At 55.2% G+C, this 17,265-nt stretch overlaps 1 protein-coding gene across 9 annotated transcripts in view; it reads right to left on the bottom strand.

Moving 5' to 3' along the window:
- Window positions 1-1,889: 1,889 nt before the first annotated feature.
- The window catches only part of celf2 (cugbp, Elav-like family member 2), a 76,319-nt gene continuing 60,943 nt past the window's right edge, over window positions 1,890-17,265 (bottom strand). For 2 of the 9 annotated variants that reach the window (XM_085902674.1, XM_085902675.1), the window contains exons 5-16: window positions 15,099-15,295; window positions 14,677-14,759; window positions 13,585-13,633; window positions 12,729-12,863; window positions 10,857-10,936; window positions 8,740-8,901; window positions 8,245-8,308; window positions 6,493-6,621; window positions 5,384-5,584; window positions 5,165-5,308; window positions 4,915-5,071; window positions 1,891-4,839 (exon numbers count right to left, since the gene is read on the bottom strand). In XM_085902674.1, the coding sequence (XP_085758800.1) occupies window positions 4,944-5,071; window positions 5,165-5,308; window positions 5,384-5,584; window positions 6,493-6,621; window positions 8,245-8,308; window positions 8,740-8,901; window positions 10,857-10,936; window positions 12,729-12,863; window positions 13,585-13,633; window positions 14,677-14,759; window positions 15,099-15,276 (1,353 nt within the window). In that variant the 5' untranslated portion in view covers window positions 15,277-15,295 and the 3' untranslated portion in view covers window positions 1,891-4,839; window positions 4,915-4,943. Of the gene's footprint in view, window positions 5,072-5,164; window positions 5,309-5,383; window positions 5,585-6,492; window positions 6,622-7,369; window positions 7,508-8,244; window positions 8,309-8,739; window positions 8,902-10,856; window positions 10,937-12,728; window positions 12,864-13,584; window positions 13,634-14,676; window positions 14,760-15,098; window positions 15,296-17,265 lie in introns of all 9 variants that reach the window. The other 7 variants (XM_085902678.1, XM_085902670.1, XM_085902671.1 and 4 more) reach the window with 7 other exon arrangements.

Genomic DNA, 17,265 nt, shown 5'->3' with positions numbered 1-17,265 from the left:
TCCAGACTAGCTTTAGTTGGCAACGGATTGAGGCAGGCTGCCAAATGGCACAGCCGATTCCTGCCTGACGCCAAACGCTGGTCAAGTCACAGAGGCGAGAAGATAGATGAACGTGTGCTTCACATGATCTCGGTGAACCATCTCATTCAAACATCTTGGAAGAATGCAGCAGATGAAAAGTTCACTTACCTTGCAGGCGACTGACTGACGGACGGACGGCATGTGAAAAGCGGTTGGAGCTCTCGGGCACCTTTTCCAACCCGAGGGTGGACGACATCTGAGCCGCTTGGAGAGACCTCTCAGGGGCCTGAAATTGTCCAAGGCCAACAGGCTGGAGTAAGTACTGCGGTGACGCGTGGGGAAAAAACAAGCGGCAGCCCAAGAGCGCTCTGCTCACCGCACCGCACCGCACCGCACCGCACAGCACAGCACAGCACCGCGCAGCACCAACATCCACGGGAAAAGGCCGGCCGTAACAAAGAACCATCTGCTTTCCGCGTGTTGGCTACGAAATTCACGCTGGACCTGGACGCAGATCGTCACGAGTGGACGCCGCCGGCCGCGCCCCCATATCAATCATCGTGATGACTGTCACCTGGCTGCCGCCGAGCAGCGCAGGCAGCTCCGGATGGATGAAGGATCACAACAAACATTCACTAAATAACATAAATACATCAGTATTTGCACTTTCCAAAAAACACACTTTGGTCTGGAGGAGATACATTCACTGTTAACAAAACATAGCTTTTTGTTTCGCTGACAACAGTTTAGAATCGAGCTCAGTCTTTTGTGATTCACGTGATATCTGGAAGAGGGTCGCAAATCACCGCAAGAGGGCAGCAAAGCACCGTCAAAGCACGTCAAGCTTTTTTTTTTTTTTTTTTTTCCTGGGCGCTTGCTTCTCTCGTTACTTCTTTCGACAAAATGGGGAAATAAACAAGCTCTTCCTTTAATCAACACTTCATTTTAATTACCTCGTGAATGTCAGGGACACCTTTTTTTTTTTTTTTTTTTTAAATCTCAGGAAAAGGTGAAGCAGGGCTTTTCAAAAGCTATAAAAAGGACAATCTAATCACTTTTGTCAAGCCACTTTGAAAGAGTGTCGTTGATTTTTAGGTCAACAAAGCCACAGGAAATTGGCAGGCAGGGCATGCTTATCTTGAGTCCCAACATAAAGTCTCCAAAAGAGTTGCTTTTAAGCGCCCGTTTTTGCCGCATCAAGTCCAGGGACGCTCAGCCTGCCACTGCATGTGCGCCCTTTTCAGATCATTTTCCGGGATCTTTTGGCCTCTAGAAATATGTTGGAGAATTTGGCCGCTGCGGACGACGCTGCAATCCATCAGCCATGTTTAAAAAAAAATAGATATATAAATACACCTGACTGGAAATGTTGAAGGTGGTCAAGATAAAAAGGAAACCAACGCAAATACATACCTCTTAGTGTTGGAAATATAAGTAGGAGCAGCACAACATCCAAACGGGTGGAGGGAGGCAAATCCGAAGGATGAGGTTCGCCTTGCTCGGAACGCATTTGTAATATGGAGCGAGACGGCAGGCAGGCCAGATGAGCGGCTTTCAACTCCTCAATCAATATTTAATAAGAGACGTGGCGCCCGCAAAAGCCACCGCGCAGCACTGCGGATTTGGCGGCTTATCGGAGGGGAAGGACGCTTGCGAGATTTGAAGGACCAGCCGCCTGCGCCAGGCTGACGTAAATTGCGGAATATTGCCAGGCCCGGAGCGGAGCGAAGCGGCAGGCCTCAACGCCGATCGCAGCACGGGAAGCTGCCCCAACCTTTCCCTCCGCATAGGGACAAAGACGCACTTGGAAATGGAGCGAACGCGCATGGTCAAACCACACACGGAAAATCACGGCGACAAAAACACAACCAAGAAAAACACGTTTTTGAAACTCTTTTAGTTTTGGAAATACAAAAAAAAAAAAAAAAAAGAAGAGGAAGAAAAAAAAAAGAACACGGGAACAAGCGTTATTTGGCAAAAATCACACACAGACATTTTTTAGATGCTCCAAAACACTCGACAAGTCAAAATGCAAAGAAATCACAAGCTTATGATTTTTTTCCCCATTTTGTTTCCACAAATAGCACTTAATCAAAGACGTGATTAATTGAGGAAGGCCGACAGAGAAGTGACAAGATCCAAAGTTACAAGCAGCGGGAGAGGCCCCATGTGAACGGTTTGAGGAAAAAAGAATGACAAACCAAACGAACCCACAGAGGAACCACGCTTGTGCTTTTCAAGTGAACGCCTCATTTGACTTTGTTTGTCAGCCAATCACCGAAAGGTCTTGCAAAACAAACCCATCGGAACCCTAGCGAGAGAGAGGCCCGCAAAAGCTCTCAAGAGAAGCTTTGGAAATGAGGGCAGGAAGGTTTGCTTTTGGCCCGTGCAACGCAAGTTGACGCCGCGCGCCCGCGTGCATCGGCTGCTGCAAGCCCGTCCGTCCGTCCGTCTGCCCGTCCGTCTGCCCGCCCGCCCTTCAAAATGCTCAATTGGTCGTTGCGCACGCAGCGCTCGTCCATGCCATGCACCGACCGACGCACGTTGACTGAGTACATCCAGAAGGCAGGCGACGGACGGGTGGCTCCGAGAGCGGCGCGGCCAGACAGGCAGACAGGCAGAGGCAGGCGCCAACGCCACCTTGGGAGCAAAATCCGCCAACGTCTTCAAAATGGTTGCTTGCTTGGTTTGGCAAAAAATGGTGAGGCTGACGTCCCTGCTTAAGGCCAGTGGTGAGCATCTTGTGTACAAAACAGCGCAGCTTTTCTTTCTCTTTTTTTTGTGTGCAAAAAAATAAAGAGGCGCCGGGGTTTCTGGGTCAGGCGTGGAGCGACGACGCCGGGCCGCGTAAATTTGCTTTGGCTTGTTGACACCGCGCGCGGCCGACAGGAGGGAGGGGAGTGCGGTTCCTTCTTTCCGTCCGTCCGTCCGTCCGCCCGCCCGCCCGCGCTGTGCTTTGCTTCGAAGGTGACGCGCCCGACCGAGCCTGGACCCGCGTGTGTGCTAAGGCTTGCTCGCATGGATGTGTCTGTTTCAATGTGCATGTACGTGTAGACAGGTAGCTCAGTTAGAGTGTTTGTGCGCGCGCGCCTTGAGGCTTGCCAATGAACGTGTGTACGCATGCGTCAGTCAAGTGCGTGCATGTGCATACGCGCGTGTGCGTGGTTCCAGTGGAATTGTTCGCACTTGGGGGCTCTCCCGCACAACAACAACAATAACAACAATCATAATCATAAGAATAACATTAATAATAATAACAACAACAACAAAGTGAGGTCTTGCACAATTGTGTGCGTGCGTGCGTGCGTGCGTGTGCACATGTCTAAAGATATATAGAGAGATTTCAATTTATATGTATATATATGTGACACATGGGCACTTTGCATTTTTTTTGTACATTTTTACAAAGAGAACAAAAGTCTAAATAAAAAGCAAACATGACATTTTTCTCAGGCAACAAGACCGACCGACCGACCACACAAGTGAACAAACTCTAGCGTTTTTCTCGTTTGAGATCGAGAATGTTTTAAATATGAAAACACTGAGAAGAAAATACGCGTAAGCAAATCATCATCATCATCATCATGTCACAAAGAGAAGAAGAAGAAGACGGACGGTACGCACGCACACGCGCTAGGCGGGAAGCGGCTTCTTCCCAATTTGGCACTAAAGTCCACTTTTTGTTTTCCAAAATCTCGGTTATAAGACAAAAACACAAAGAGCACGTCTAAATATTTGGTTGCCATCACGTAGACAAATCAAATCATGACATTGATGCTCCACAAGCTGACATTAGAGATATAGAGATTCATAGATTTCTTTCCATTGATATAGATTTGACTCCTTTTATCGAGCTAATTCAACGACAACCGGTTAAGCGAAAAAAGAACAATAAAAAGAACAACAACCCAAATCCAAACAACACGTTTCTAAGAAAGGCTATTGTTCAAGTAAACTCGAGTCTTCGCTTTCAAACGGAAAAATAAGGTCAAAGAATACATGAGACAAGAGCGTCTTGGACTTGCCATGAGATATTAAAAGTCACCAGAAGCACCGACATTTCTTTGTTCTTTTGTACTTGAATACGTTGAAAGAGTAGAAAATATAGGTCATCTCATCATGTGCATTGAAACCACGGATTGTCTGTCTGGGAGGCAGTTCAGCAAAAGGGCACACAAGTAGGTAGCATTTCTTTCTCCCGCACCCAAATCTCGCTAGCTAGCTCGCTCGCCCCCCCCCCCCCCCCCATTGTTGTTGTTGTTGTTCCCCTTGAAACTACTCTAGAAAAAAGTGGTTCTCTATATAGACTTTAGTGAGAAACTCCTTATCAAAAACTTTACACGGCCTGAAAAATGTAAAAACAGCTTCAGAGTCCAAACTGTGCGGAAGTAGTCTTAAGATGGGCCACACCAGGCCCCCCCCCCCCCACCACACACACACACACACACACACACACACATAAACGCGTCACAAAGGAAAGACCAAGCAAATGTGTTTTGTACCAATGAGTGCAGCTTTTGTGTTGGTTTCACATTGATTTGAGGTCGTCACCTCACCAAAACATGAGGTCACATGCAAAAAAAAAAAAAAAAGTCAAAAGGTGATCCAAATCCAAAGAAAATGTTCAGTAGGCGTCAACGGTGGGGCGAGCGCGGCTCAGCGCAGGTGAGGAGAAAAGAGAGAAAAAAACAAAACAAAACACCAACCTTGAGACGCTTGAGTTTTTTTTGTTCATCCGGCAGCGTGGCCAATGACAATGTTTTTGCTGGGGGGGAGGGGGGGTGGCGAGGCACGCAAGCCAGGCATGGAGATGATGTTCTGGAAGAGGAGAGCAACAGGAGCGCAGTTACTCCCGAGACCACTGCAAAGCACACTCGGCGTCCTTTGCCACACCTCCCTCACCCTGGCCCGGCGGGCCGACATCAGTAAGGTTTGCTGTCGTTCTTGGAGCGCTTGAGCTGCACCTTGAGCCGCTTCATGCCGATCTGGAAGCCGTTCATGGCCTGGATGGCCGCCTGCGCCGACACCGGATTGTCGTAGCTCACGAAGCCTGAAAGAAAGAAAGAAAGAAAGAAAGACTCTCGCCGTTTCCTCCGTGCAAATGCGTCGGGAAGGCAAAGCAAAGCAAAGCAAAGCCCCTTACCGAAGCACTTGCTGAGGTTGGTCTGTTTGTCGATGAAGACTTTGGCGGAGACCACGTTCCCGAAAGGCATGAACATCTGCAGGATGTCCTGGTCGCCAAACTCCTGCGGCAGGTGGTAGATGAACAGATTGGCGCCTTCGGGACCTGCGGCTCACAGCGGACGCGGGTCGGTCACGCCCATCTCTAATGGAAAGCCATTGAGCAGCGCTGCTCACCTACCTTCCTTCTGGCTGCCGGCGGCGCCCTGCTGCTGCTGCTGCAGCAGCGACTGGCTGTAGAGGGTGGGCAAGGCGGCGGCGGCGTACTGCTGGATCCCTGAGTAGGCCTGCGTCAGCGCGTCCATGGTGCCCGCCGCCGCCGCCGCCGCTGCCGCCGCCGCCGCCCCGTTGGCCAGGCCGCCGCCGTTGAGGGCCGCCATACCTGAGAGCATTTCGCCCGCCCACTTTACACCCGTGCCGACCAAAAGACGAGAGCGCGCTCGGCTTTACTCCTCGGCTCCGCTTTTGCCGAATGAACCGTTACTGCGGAAAAGTTTCTCAGACGTCCTTAGCAATGAACTCATTCGGCCGTCTTCTTAACGTTGCCGTCGACCGACCGCGAGGTCACTCGGCACGCGGTGCAGTCCCTGAGCCAAAGGTGGCCGTGGCGCTCATTAGCGCCATGTCACGGCTTCATTTCACCACCCGGTGCAACTTGTCTGGGGGGGGGGGGGGACCTCCTGTCGTCTCAGCGTCAGACGTGAGCAAATAAATGATCACTGCGCCACTAAGGATTATAGGTCACTCATTTATTCTGGAATAATTGCACGGCTGACCTTTGCAATTCAATTAAGGTTTAAATGAGGGCGGGCGAGTGGGGAGGGTGTGCTCAAGACAAGTTCAAGTCTGTGGTGGGGAGGGGGAAGCCAGTACCACGGCGGATGCGCTAAAGGTCAGCGGAGAATAATGTGTCGGAAGCTCGCCTGTCACAAGAGCCAATGAAGACCACCACCCCAGAAGGGGCGTCAGCACAGATTTGCATCAGCCGACTTTCACGGAAAAACAATAACAACTTTCACAGCTTTGTGCTCTTTTATGCGACGCTGCGTCGGCAGGTGAAGCAGCATGTGGCTGAGCGGTGCCGACGCAGCGGGAAGCGGCGGGACACAGACAAGTAGCAGCCATGGCCAATGGATGGAGGCTTTGGCACACATTTGGCCGTGGGAGCGCCCCTCCCGCATCCTACCGAGGCGGAAGCGGGACACGTCTACTGACGCGTGCCGATTAGGCGTACTCGAGGCTCCGAGGCCTCTCTGTGCGGGCGTGGCAGATGGCGGGACCGATACTCACTGTTGACGCTACCCGCTAGCGCGTTAATGTTGTTGAGGCCGACGGTGGCGCCCGCCAGGCCCTGCAGGGTGCCCAGCGACGTCAGCGAGCTCATGCCGCCCGCGCTGGAGCCGCCGGGGACGCCCCCTGCTGGACACACACGCAAAGATAAACGACATCAGGGCGGGGGACGTCGACAAAAAGCCCAAAGCCCGCGGCCGTTCTGCCGACCTCGCCCGCCCCCCCCCCCAAGATGGGCCGAGCCGACCGATGAGCAAAAAAAAAAAAAAAAAAAAACCAACAAGAACACAACAACCAGAAATAAGATCTACGCGTGGGAAGGGCCGCGTGAGCGTGAAGTGACGATGAACTGGCGGTTCCATGCAGGCTGGTGGCCGGCCGCAGGTGGCAGTGGTGAGGCGCAATGTCCGAGGAAGAAGAAGGAGGGGCATGTGCTAGCGCCCGTATTTGGAGCCTACAGGCTCCCACGGGCGCTTGTGCTTACCCAAAATGATCCACCCCCCTCCAAATTTCACACCACCATTTCCACTTCTTTATCTCAACTCATAATGCCTCCGAAAGTCATAATTCAAGTTTTTGGTATCTCAATTCATGCTCAGGTTTTTGTCATTTCTGCTGTCAACATTTTGAGCCTTATTATGATTTATTTTATTTGCACTTTGGGTAAGCACACGCGGTGGAATCCCACAAAAACAAGCCGGTAGCACCGACAAACAGCTGACCAAAAACAAGCACGCTCACTCACTCACTCACTCACGCACGTACAAGGCGTGTCACACAAATGGCCGACGGGTGATCGGTGGAGTTTGGCGGCAATGTCGGTGAGCGATCCCCCGGCGCCCGCGTTCGGGGCGAGCCGACGGCACTGCGGCGTTACCTGGGCTGGCCAGCGCTCCCAGGGAGGCGGCGCCGGAGGACAGGGCGTTGGCGGTGGACGGGCTGGCCGAGTTTTGGGCGGCCGCCGCCGCCGCCGCTGCCAAAGTGGCCAAGTTCTGCAACTGCAGTGCGCTCATACCTGCAGAGAGGGGGAGCCACAGAGTCAACCCAGCAGGCCAGGCAGGCAGGAAGCCAGCCAGGCAGCCAGGCAACCAGCCAGCCAGCCAGCCACCCATCCAGCCAGCCAGGCAGGCAGGAAGCCAGCCAGGCAGCCAGGCAACCAGCCAGCCAGCCACCCATCCAGCCAGCCAGGCAGGCAGGCAGGCAGCCCGCCAGCCAGGCAGGGGCCTCCTGGCTCAATTGTCCCACAAAACACACAAGCCGGTGGAATCAACTTTGCCGTGGGGTCGTCGAGGAGCCGGGCCGGCCGTCGGCGCCCAACGCACTCTGGAATAAGTCTTTGAATTCCGGGACAAAGACACTTTGTCAAAGACCTCGCCGAGAAGGAAACTTCCGGGAGAAAGAAAAATGTTTGGCAAGAACACTTCTTCAAAGAATTCTCCATGGACCAAGGACAGTCGGACACTTTGCCTCAGACAGAGAGAGGACAAAGAGTGTTTGTGAGGCACGTTGGAGGAAACGGGTCAAAGTCTGCCGGGACCAGGCCACCGCGCCAGGGCGGGCTGGCGCACCGACGCACGCCGGCGTCCAGCCATCAACGCCTGCCATTTGAGTCCAGCCCCAGCGAGCCGCCGGGCGCTGGTGACAAATCTTTGCCGGGCTTGATCAATCTGGGGGGCGAGCGAACGAGCGAGCGACCATCGGCCGGCGATGCTTTTGGATGGAGAGGGAGGCGGCGCCACACCGGAAACTCACCCGCCATCTGCTGGATCCCGCTGAAGGCGCCCAGGTTGCTGGAGGAAGTGGCCTGCTGGAGCAACTGCGCACAAAGACGACAAAACAAAGCTTCAGTTTGCGTTCTCGTATCATCCTTTTTGGGGCGCCGCGTGGCCATAGTCGAAGCCGAAGCTACTTTTTGCGCCCGATTGTTTCAAAGACGGATGAGAAGTTTCATGGCGGCCCACCAAGAGCTCCTAAAAATGAGCTCATTCATCTGCCTCCTCCTCCTCGTTCCCTTTATGTCTGTCTAATTTGGGAAGGCGGGCGGGGTTGTCATGGTAACAAAGAGCAGAAGACCTTTAAAAGGGCTCATCCTTTTGTTTGAGACAAAAGCTGAATTTAGCCCCTCGCCTCCAAGAATAGCGCCCGGCGAACAGTTCTACCTTGTCGGTAGTGGAAACTTTGCATTGAGCGTACCAGAGGAGGCGGCGGCGTGGCTGCCCGCCCGCCCGCCCGCCCGCCCGGTCTTACCGCCAAGTACTGCGGGGTGAGCCCGCCCAGGCCCGTCAGGCTGCCCCAGGTGGTGGCGCTGTTGAGCTGCTGCATTTGCTGGGCCAGCTGCTGCTGCAGACGCCGCTGCTCTTTGTCCTTCTGCGTGTCGGCAAACTTGACCACCATGGGGGACGAGCAGCCCTGTCGCGCGCCGCCACAAAAAAAAAGCATTTGCGCCCTCGCTCTTTGCGCCAGCCATCCAAAGTGTCGCTCGCTCGCTCGCTCTGCCATGGCGTCATTGCACTTGTCGGCGGGGGCGCCACTTGAAAGCACACCCCGAATGACACACACACGCATTCCGCCACCGACAGGAAGCCCGACTCCAAAGCCAGCGGGGTCCGCAAGGGCTCACTTATCTACGAGTCCAGAAAAAGATTTCCCCACTTCTTCAACTATTTCATCAGCTGCGCGAGGAAGGGAGGGAGGGAGAGCGATTGGATGACCGCAAAGAGCAGGAAGGAGCGGCAACACTTGAAGATTGAGACATTTCCATTATCACTTTAATTGGGGAGACTGGGCAGCCCGCTCACTTTCTGTCTGTGTGTGTGTGTGTGTGTGTGTGTGAGAGATTTTTTTTTGTGTGGGTGGGGGGGACAAGATTGAGTACGATCGGGCTTTGTTTTGCCATTTGTTTCACCCCCTTGCCAAATTTGGATCATCTTTGCATCATAGTGGTCCACTGCATTTTGCTTTTCTTCTTGGTGGGTCTGATCACCAAATCCAAGTCAAGGGGCTTCGGGGCCGAACCCAGACGCAGACGCAGAGCGGGCAGACGCAGAGCGGGCAGACGCAGAGCGGGCAGACGCAGAGCGGGCAGACGCAGAGCGGGCAGACGCAGAGCGGGCGAGCGCTCCTTTTTGCCTTCTCCTCATGAACGAGCGCTCCTTTTTGCCTTCTCCTCATCAACGAGCGCTTTTGACATTTCAAAAGCAATTCCACGGGACGCTATAAATGGCAGACGCCTTCTTTTTTGGACTTCCGACTGGCAAAATGCGGCTCCGGCTGTGGGGATGAGCGCTCAAATCTCTCCCGAGGGACAAAATCCCTGAAATGAGCCGGAAAAAGTTGCCCTTGAAGCAAAGGAACGGACCTTCTGTCTGTCTGTGTGCGTGTGTGTCTCTCTCTCTTCAGCCGCTTCCCCAGACCCTTTTTGGGATTGCCAGCCAGCCAGCCAGCCAGCCAGCCAGCCAGCCAGCGTCACGTTGCTAAAGCAGCCATTTCACAGATCTCGAAATGGCAGACTGCGTTTTCCAGCACGGCTGCACTCGGGACGCGGCAAACAAAATTGGCCCATCCCGAACGGGAGCTGACACAAGCAGGCGCCGGAAAGAATGCCGCTCACACGTGCGTGCGTGCGTGACAAGGCCCGTCGACCAATCGGGAGTCTTGCTGGCATCTGCTTTGATTAGGACGTGACATTCAGGTGGCTGGGCGCCACGCGAATGTCACGCCATAATGAGAGGCTGGATACGACAGTGTCAACATGCACGCACAGACAGACAGACAGACAGACAGACAGACAGACAGACGGACAGACACCTGCGCACATTTCTACTTGTGGATGTGGACGTGCATCACCTCCATACATCCATTTTTGGCTCCGTTTCCCTGCACTCCATGCTCAAATTTCATTGGCATCAAATCCTCCTCCCAAGCGCTCACTGGCCGGCCAACGACGCAAAGCCACGACGGCGTCGGGGCGCTCGCGATGAAGGGCTCGCGGGAGACAATGGCGCTCGCAGCCTGTTATTGGCGTCCCCCGTCCGTCCGTCCGGAAGGAAGGCACAAAAAGAAAAGAAGCGCCATCCCGTTCAGGCGTAGCCGATGAGGGCCGCGGTAAGGTAAGGTGAGGCAGCTTAGCTCCACAAGGCCACTCGTGGGCAAATCTTGATTGCTGGCGCCCGCCCCCCCCCGCAAATATTCATCATCGTGCCGTCACGAGGTCAGAGCTGATGGAAGGACGGGAGTGAAAAGGCAGCTGGTGAAATTTGGTTCCCACGCGTGCAAAGACTCTTTGGATTCAAAGTGAGTCCGAGCGCTCAACACAAATTCATCTCCACATTTGACGGCGAGTACAAGATGAGAGGGTACGGTACCTCCATCGTCTGAGACTGGTGCATGGCTTTGATTGCATTCTGTGCCATAGCTCGGGTGGAAAACGTGACAAAGGCACATCCTGTAGGGAGGGAGGGAGGAGGAGGAGGAGGAGGAGGAGGAGGGATGGCGGGACAGCGGGAGGGAGGGAGGGAGGGAGGGAAGGAAGAGGAAAGACGAGAAAGAACAAAAACAAGACAAAAGGGTTGGACACGTCGTCGTTATAAAAAAACCCACAAGAGACCCAAAAAACAGAGAACGGGACAACGAGTGTTGTCGGTCGCTATAGCAACAACAGCGGGGAACAAGCACGGCGGTGGCGTGACAAGCGCAGCGCAGCCCCACCCCGCCCCGCCCTCTCTGCATCCGCACGCGCCCAGCCGGGCGCGGGGAATTTCAGGGAAAACAATTGCTGGACTTTTGGAGACGCCCGCCCAAATTCAACTTTCTAGGGAGGAATTGCAGAAACTGAAAGTGAGACTGAGAGGATGGCCAAAACTTTTCACTCTTGAGCTGCAGCGGTCATACGAGGTCGGGAGCTAGGTAGCTAGCTAGGTGTGTCTGCTGGGACAAAACATTTTGTTGCATTGCTTCTCGGGACTTCCACCCGGGGACTTCCACCCGGGGACTTCCACCCGGGGACTTCCACCCTGGGACTTCCACCCGGGGACTTCCACCCTGGGACTTCCACCCGGGGACTTCCACCCGGGTCGAGGTGTCCCCCCCCCCCTCCGCCAGATGACTGACTGACTGACCTGGAATTTGCCCTTTTCTCAAGCCATGGGCGGCCCACAAAGTCAGCTTGAACCGTTTGGTGCCCCGAAGTAAAGTCAAGCCGGTTGCTTCTTTCCCTCCCTCCCTCCCTCCCTCCCTCCCTCCCTCGGCAAGTCGTCCTTTTGTGAAAGTAGGCTGGCTCCCTCGGCCCGCCGGCGCCGGCCGGTATGATCCATATTTTATTAATAGCGGCGCGGCTCCTCTGATTGATGGCGCAATTTTTAATAGCGGCGGCAGGGTGGGTGTGGGGGCAGGTCCCGGAACTCGCTTTTGGACCCGTTTATTTGCCAACGCCGGTCGGGGGCCTTTATTAGCCGGCGCGGTGCTACTTCCTCTTTTCACTTCCAGACATTTCAAATATTGATCAGGACAAAAGAGTGGCGCTGGCTGGGGGCAAAGAGGTCGGCGGATGGACGGCGGGCGGGCGGGTGGGCGTAGGCAGGACAAAGAAGCGCAGTCGCCAGAGAGAGCGTGCGTGCGTGCGTGCTGAGAGAGTCATGGCCACGCTCAAACAACGACACCACAACAACAACACACGACTGACAAGATGACACTGAAGCTGGCAGGAGGAAGAGGAAGAAGAGGAGAAGGGGGGGGGGGGACACAGGAAGCACAGGCGGTGGCTTTGAAAATGAGCTAGCAGCTGCAATCCTCCCCGGAAAGCTGGGCGGGCTATGAAGGAGCAACCGCGTGGCTGAGCGAGAGCCATTTCGGGGGCGGGTCCGACCCGACGACCCACGTCGTGGGAAGTTGCGTTTCGTCAGGCAGCGGCCGGCCAAATTCAGATTTGAATGGGTGCGGGGCCTACTTTCAACTGAACCTTCTGGGCGAGGACGGCCAGGTGAAGCGCACGTACACGACTGATGTGGTGGTTGGGAGGAGGAGGGTGAGCGGAGCGGGGTGGGGCGGGGCAGGAAAAAGGGGTTGGGGGAGAGAGGCAAAGATGCTATATAGAGCCAAAATATTCCCGCTGCCCACAACAGCCTCGAGATGTCCGCACTGGAGGCTGTTGCGGCCATTACCCTCCGGGTGGAGGCGAGCGGCTTCCAACACCGCGCTGGGCCGGGCCGCGCCGCGCCGCGCCACGCCACGCCACGCACCTCTACTCAGCCCGTCGGGGCCCCGCAGGATCCGGCACTCCTCGATCTGGCCAAAGGCGGAGAACATGACCCGGATGTCGTTCTCGTTGCACTTCTTGGACACCATGCCGATGAACAGCTTCCTGTCTTCCACCGCTGTGGCCAGAGCACACAGAACAAGGTGAGCAAGACAAACCGGGAGGGAGGGAGAGCAGAGCAGAGCAGAGCGAGAGAGAGAGAGAGAGAAGCTTTTCCACAGCGTCACAGAGCCCGACCGGAGCGCTCGTTGTCCGCAACTCAGGTGGCCCTCCCTCCCTCCCTCCATCTATCCATCCGTTCAATGCTAATCTGATTCCTTTTGGTGTCAGCGGCGGGCGCGACAGATAAATCAGCAAGCGCTCTGTTGCACTGGGGGAAATCAATAGCGCGCTTGTTTATTTTGCTCGGCAGATCGTTTGCGTCTTTAAAAAAAAAAAGAACAAAGATAAGTGGTGCCGGGCTACGTGGACGCTCCTTTGTGAGCCCTCCGCTGGCTCAAAAAGCTGATTTGTTCCATCATAGTTTGCTGTGGCGGCCCAAGCACGGCCACTCCACTCGCTGCCTGCCCCCCTTTCCGGGAGTCGGGCGGCGGCGGCGGCGTGGCCCAATGGAGCTCGCGGCGGCCATTCGTCACACTAACGCAGCCTTTATTTCCAGGTCGTTATCATTAAGTGGATGGATGCGTGCCGTATTTCACCGCGCCGCCTTGATGAAGTCGCGGCGCCCGAATTTGGCAGCTCTTCAACGGCGTTTATGACTCGGCCGTCCTTCACCTCACGCCACGCCACGCCACGCCACGCCGGCGCTCTGTGGTTTTCCTGGATTTTGGAGCGCTCACCGTTGGACTTCTCGCTGTCAGCGGGCTTCATCTGGATGGGGTGGTGCATCTGCAAGTAGACGCAAGAGCCAGCCGGTGAGTTTGGGCACGCCCGCCTGGCAAATTGGGCATCTTATTGAAGCCCCAAAAAAGCATGGCGTCGGAAAGTAATCCAAGGGCCGCATTGGCTCGTGACGGCATTGGGATTTTTCCTGCGGCTGGCTGTCTGCTTCCTTTATGGGGGATTATGTCGCCGTTTGATCTGCAGAGAGACGGATGACAGCCATTCTCCGAATCTAGCGCCAAATCAATCACACTCAAACGCCGGCCGGCCGGCCGGCCGGGCGCGTGCGTGTCTGTGTGCCCTTAGGCTCAGTCGCAGTGCCATTCAAGACTTTGATCATCCAATTCCAGCAAGTCTCCCTCCTCCGAGTCTGGCAAACTGGCCTCAACGTCCAAAGAAGATCACTTCATTCTCTTGACACGTCAAATATGGACGACAACGTTTTGCCCGCAACAAATACAACTTTTAGATTGTAGAGTTCAAATCTAGAAACATTTGAATTTTTCCCCATTTTGTCCAACTGAATATTTGTTTTTTCTTTCGTCTAGAAAAAGAAAGAATCCCAAAAATAAGATAAGCTTCAGCGCCCCTAAAAAGCTGCCAGCAACCTGCTCAGCGCTCGTGCCGTGCCGTGCACTCGGGCAGCCTTGAGCGGAAGCCAATCAAAGGCCTCTCATCTGAGGAAGGCTCCGGGACCAAGGACACGTCCTACGTTCCCCGTCGTCCTTGCCTTCATCCCTTCTGGAGGGCAGGCGCTTGGCGCCGTTTCCACATCTGTCACGCGCTAATCAAAGCGTTCAATTTGCCGGAAAAATCTCGCGACGACGAGCACAAGACGTTGGTGAAATCGATAAGGTTGCGTCGCCTCAAAGGTTCCTTGTGACCAAACGCGCCGGGCCGAGGAGGAGCGATTCATGGCAGCGTGCGTAATGGCCAAAGCGCCCCGGGCTTTTCCTTCTGCAACTCGGTCCGCAGAAGACGGAGGGGCTCCGACGGAACGTTTTTTTTTTGTTTTTACAGAGAAATGCAACCATTGGAAAGACGCTCACCCCTGTTAAGGTCTTGATGTTGTGCAGCGCGTTCTGAGCTTCCAGGGCGGCTTTCCGTGTGTAAAACGTCACAAAACAGCAGCCTGGGGAGAAAAAAACAGACAGGTCGGCCACACGATGACGCCGATGCTCGAAAGCCGGGTCCAAAGATGTCTGGGAACCATTTGAAATTTGACGCTGTCAACTTGCGACAAAGGCCCGGCCGGCTCAGATGAAAATCACATCAAACACAAAATACGCCTGCCTTGCCTCCTTCGCGTGCGTCACACCGGCCCGGACTTTGGCCTCCTGGCGAGCAACGATACCTTTGTGCGGGTGGCACGCTAAACGGGCAGCGGCGCCGCCGGCTGGGGACCTCGACGCCGCTTTGTCTTCAAATGTGACCTGGCACTTTGCTTACTTTTGCCTTTGGCGTACGGTACCTTTGCTCTGCGGCGGGTTCTGGCTGCGGTCCCGCAAGATGTTGATCTGGTAGACGGCGCCGTAGGGCTCAAACAGCTCCTTGAGCTCCTTCTCCGACCACGAGCGCGGAATCTGGCCCACGAACATCTTGATGGCGTCCGGGTCGGGCTGGTCCGAATGCTCCAGCGAGCCGTTCATCTTCCCCGCCGTGCCGTTACTGCGCACAGAGACACGGCGCCGTTAACCAACGGACACGGCGACTCGCTCGCATTTGCGCCTTTGGCGTGACGATTAGTATTTACTGTATGCCGCGAGCATCGATGAATAACGGCTGATGAGATATATTTTGTGCGCGCGCGTCGGTCGCCACGGTAACGTGGCACTACACGCTATACGCGTGCCGCACCAAGAGAGAGAAAAGCATCAGATAAATGTCACGCCAACTAATGAAACTGCAACGGTGCCCTGCCTGGCTGGCGCTCGGCTAGCCGTGCGCTAACGAGCTGCCGTACGCTAATGAGGACATGAGCGCGCGCGCACACACACTTATGCACGCAAGACAACCGCTTTTGCTTTTCCCTCAGCAAAACGTTCCCAAACGAGGGCAAAAACGACGCTAACGACGGTTAGCGCGACTCCAACGAAACGGCACATTCCGGCGTCATCTTCATTCATCTTGTTGCTATGGCGACAGCGGGATGTGCTCGGCGGCAACGGAACGTTTCACCCTTGACACTTTTACACAGACTAATTGCATCGCTTAAGCGCTCCGGATGTGCCAAGAGATTCCGAGAGAATTTCACGGCATCTGGAGGGCGGGGGGGGGATCTGGAATCTGCACTGGCAATCTTGCAAATGAGCGCAGCAAAGACAACGGGGCCCCAAAAGAACCCCGCAAATGGGCACAGGACAGGGCCAAATAAAAAAAGGAACGCAAGAGGAAAGCGCCGCGTCGGGTCTGACGATTCTATTAGGATACGTTGGCCAATGTGTTTTTGCTCCTTTTCATTGGGCTTTATGGCTGGGAAAAACATCGTCACAGATAGCAATCAACTGCGCCCGCCGCAGATGGCGCCATATGCTGAAAATGGGTGACTGACCTAGGAGGGGATCTCTGGCAGCTCTCCTGACCAAGCAGCGGGCCGGGCGCTGAGGAAGTAAGCCGCGGGTGTTTCGTCAAGTTAGTCGACTGCCAAATTCCGCCAAAGTGAGGCTTCATTAGCGAGAGAGAGCTTGCTCTAATTAGGCAGCCAGGAATAGACAAGGTCGCATCCGGCCGGGCGTCTTCCGTCACATCCCGCGCAATGTCGGCGCAATTAGCGAGCGCGTCGACAAGGCGTAGCGAGCGCCAGCGTCCGTGGCGTCGTTAGCCAGCGCCGCTCTTCTAGCCTTACAAAGACGGACGGACGGGCTGGCAGTTTTGCCGGCCGCAGTTGAGCGACATGGGCCTCACTCACCCTGAGCCACAATTCGAAAATGCGCTCCATCACGCACGTCAGGCGACTTAGTCGGTGGGGACAATGCTGTCCGGTTAGCCGTTAGCAACGAGTGCCCGCCCGCTCGTGGGTCGGGCGAGGGGCCGAGCCGACATTTCTCACGTCGGACTTCCTCGCCGTGAGCCAGCCGCTCCGGCCGTGCCGTCGATGGCGCACATCCATTCTGCTTTGTTAGCAGTCATAGGTATGGATTTTTTTTTGCAGGGGCGGCGCCGTAGCGCACCGTTACGTCACCTGTGGAAAGATTCCTATTGAATTACGACAAAGGCGCTCGCTCCCACTCACGACTTATTGTACGTCTGCTGGCCCACCGCAACGAGGAGGCACATACTGAAGCTGCGCAAGGAGGACCAGACAAGAGAGACGGACGGGAGAGGCCGTGACTCATGGCGAGCGTGCGCACCCGAGGGCTTTGCCACCCAACTCCGTCTTCGCATCCCACCCTTCTTCTGCTCGCGCTCACGACGCCCAATCGCCATCCTCCTCCCGTCCGGGACAACAAAATAGATCCGAGAAGAACGAGCGGCACCCACCCGCAGCGCACCGCTGGATGGGCGGCGAGAAGAATATTTACTTGGCTGCCCGCCTGAGCTTTTGGGGACAGCGCAAACGTTTGCTGTTGCTGCTGCTGCTGTGTCACTCTCGGCTGTCAAGCGGCCTGAAAACTTGCGCACACTCCGTTTCCATGTGG

Source organism: Syngnathus leptorhynchus, chromosome 21, assembly GCF_054491065.1.
Source record: "Syngnathus leptorhynchus isolate UIUO chromosome 21, UIUO_Slep, whole genome shotgun sequence".
Lineage (NCBI taxonomy): Eukaryota > Metazoa > Chordata > Actinopteri > Syngnathiformes > Syngnathidae > Syngnathus > Syngnathus leptorhynchus.
This window is presented reverse-complemented; position numbering and strand designations above follow the sequence as displayed.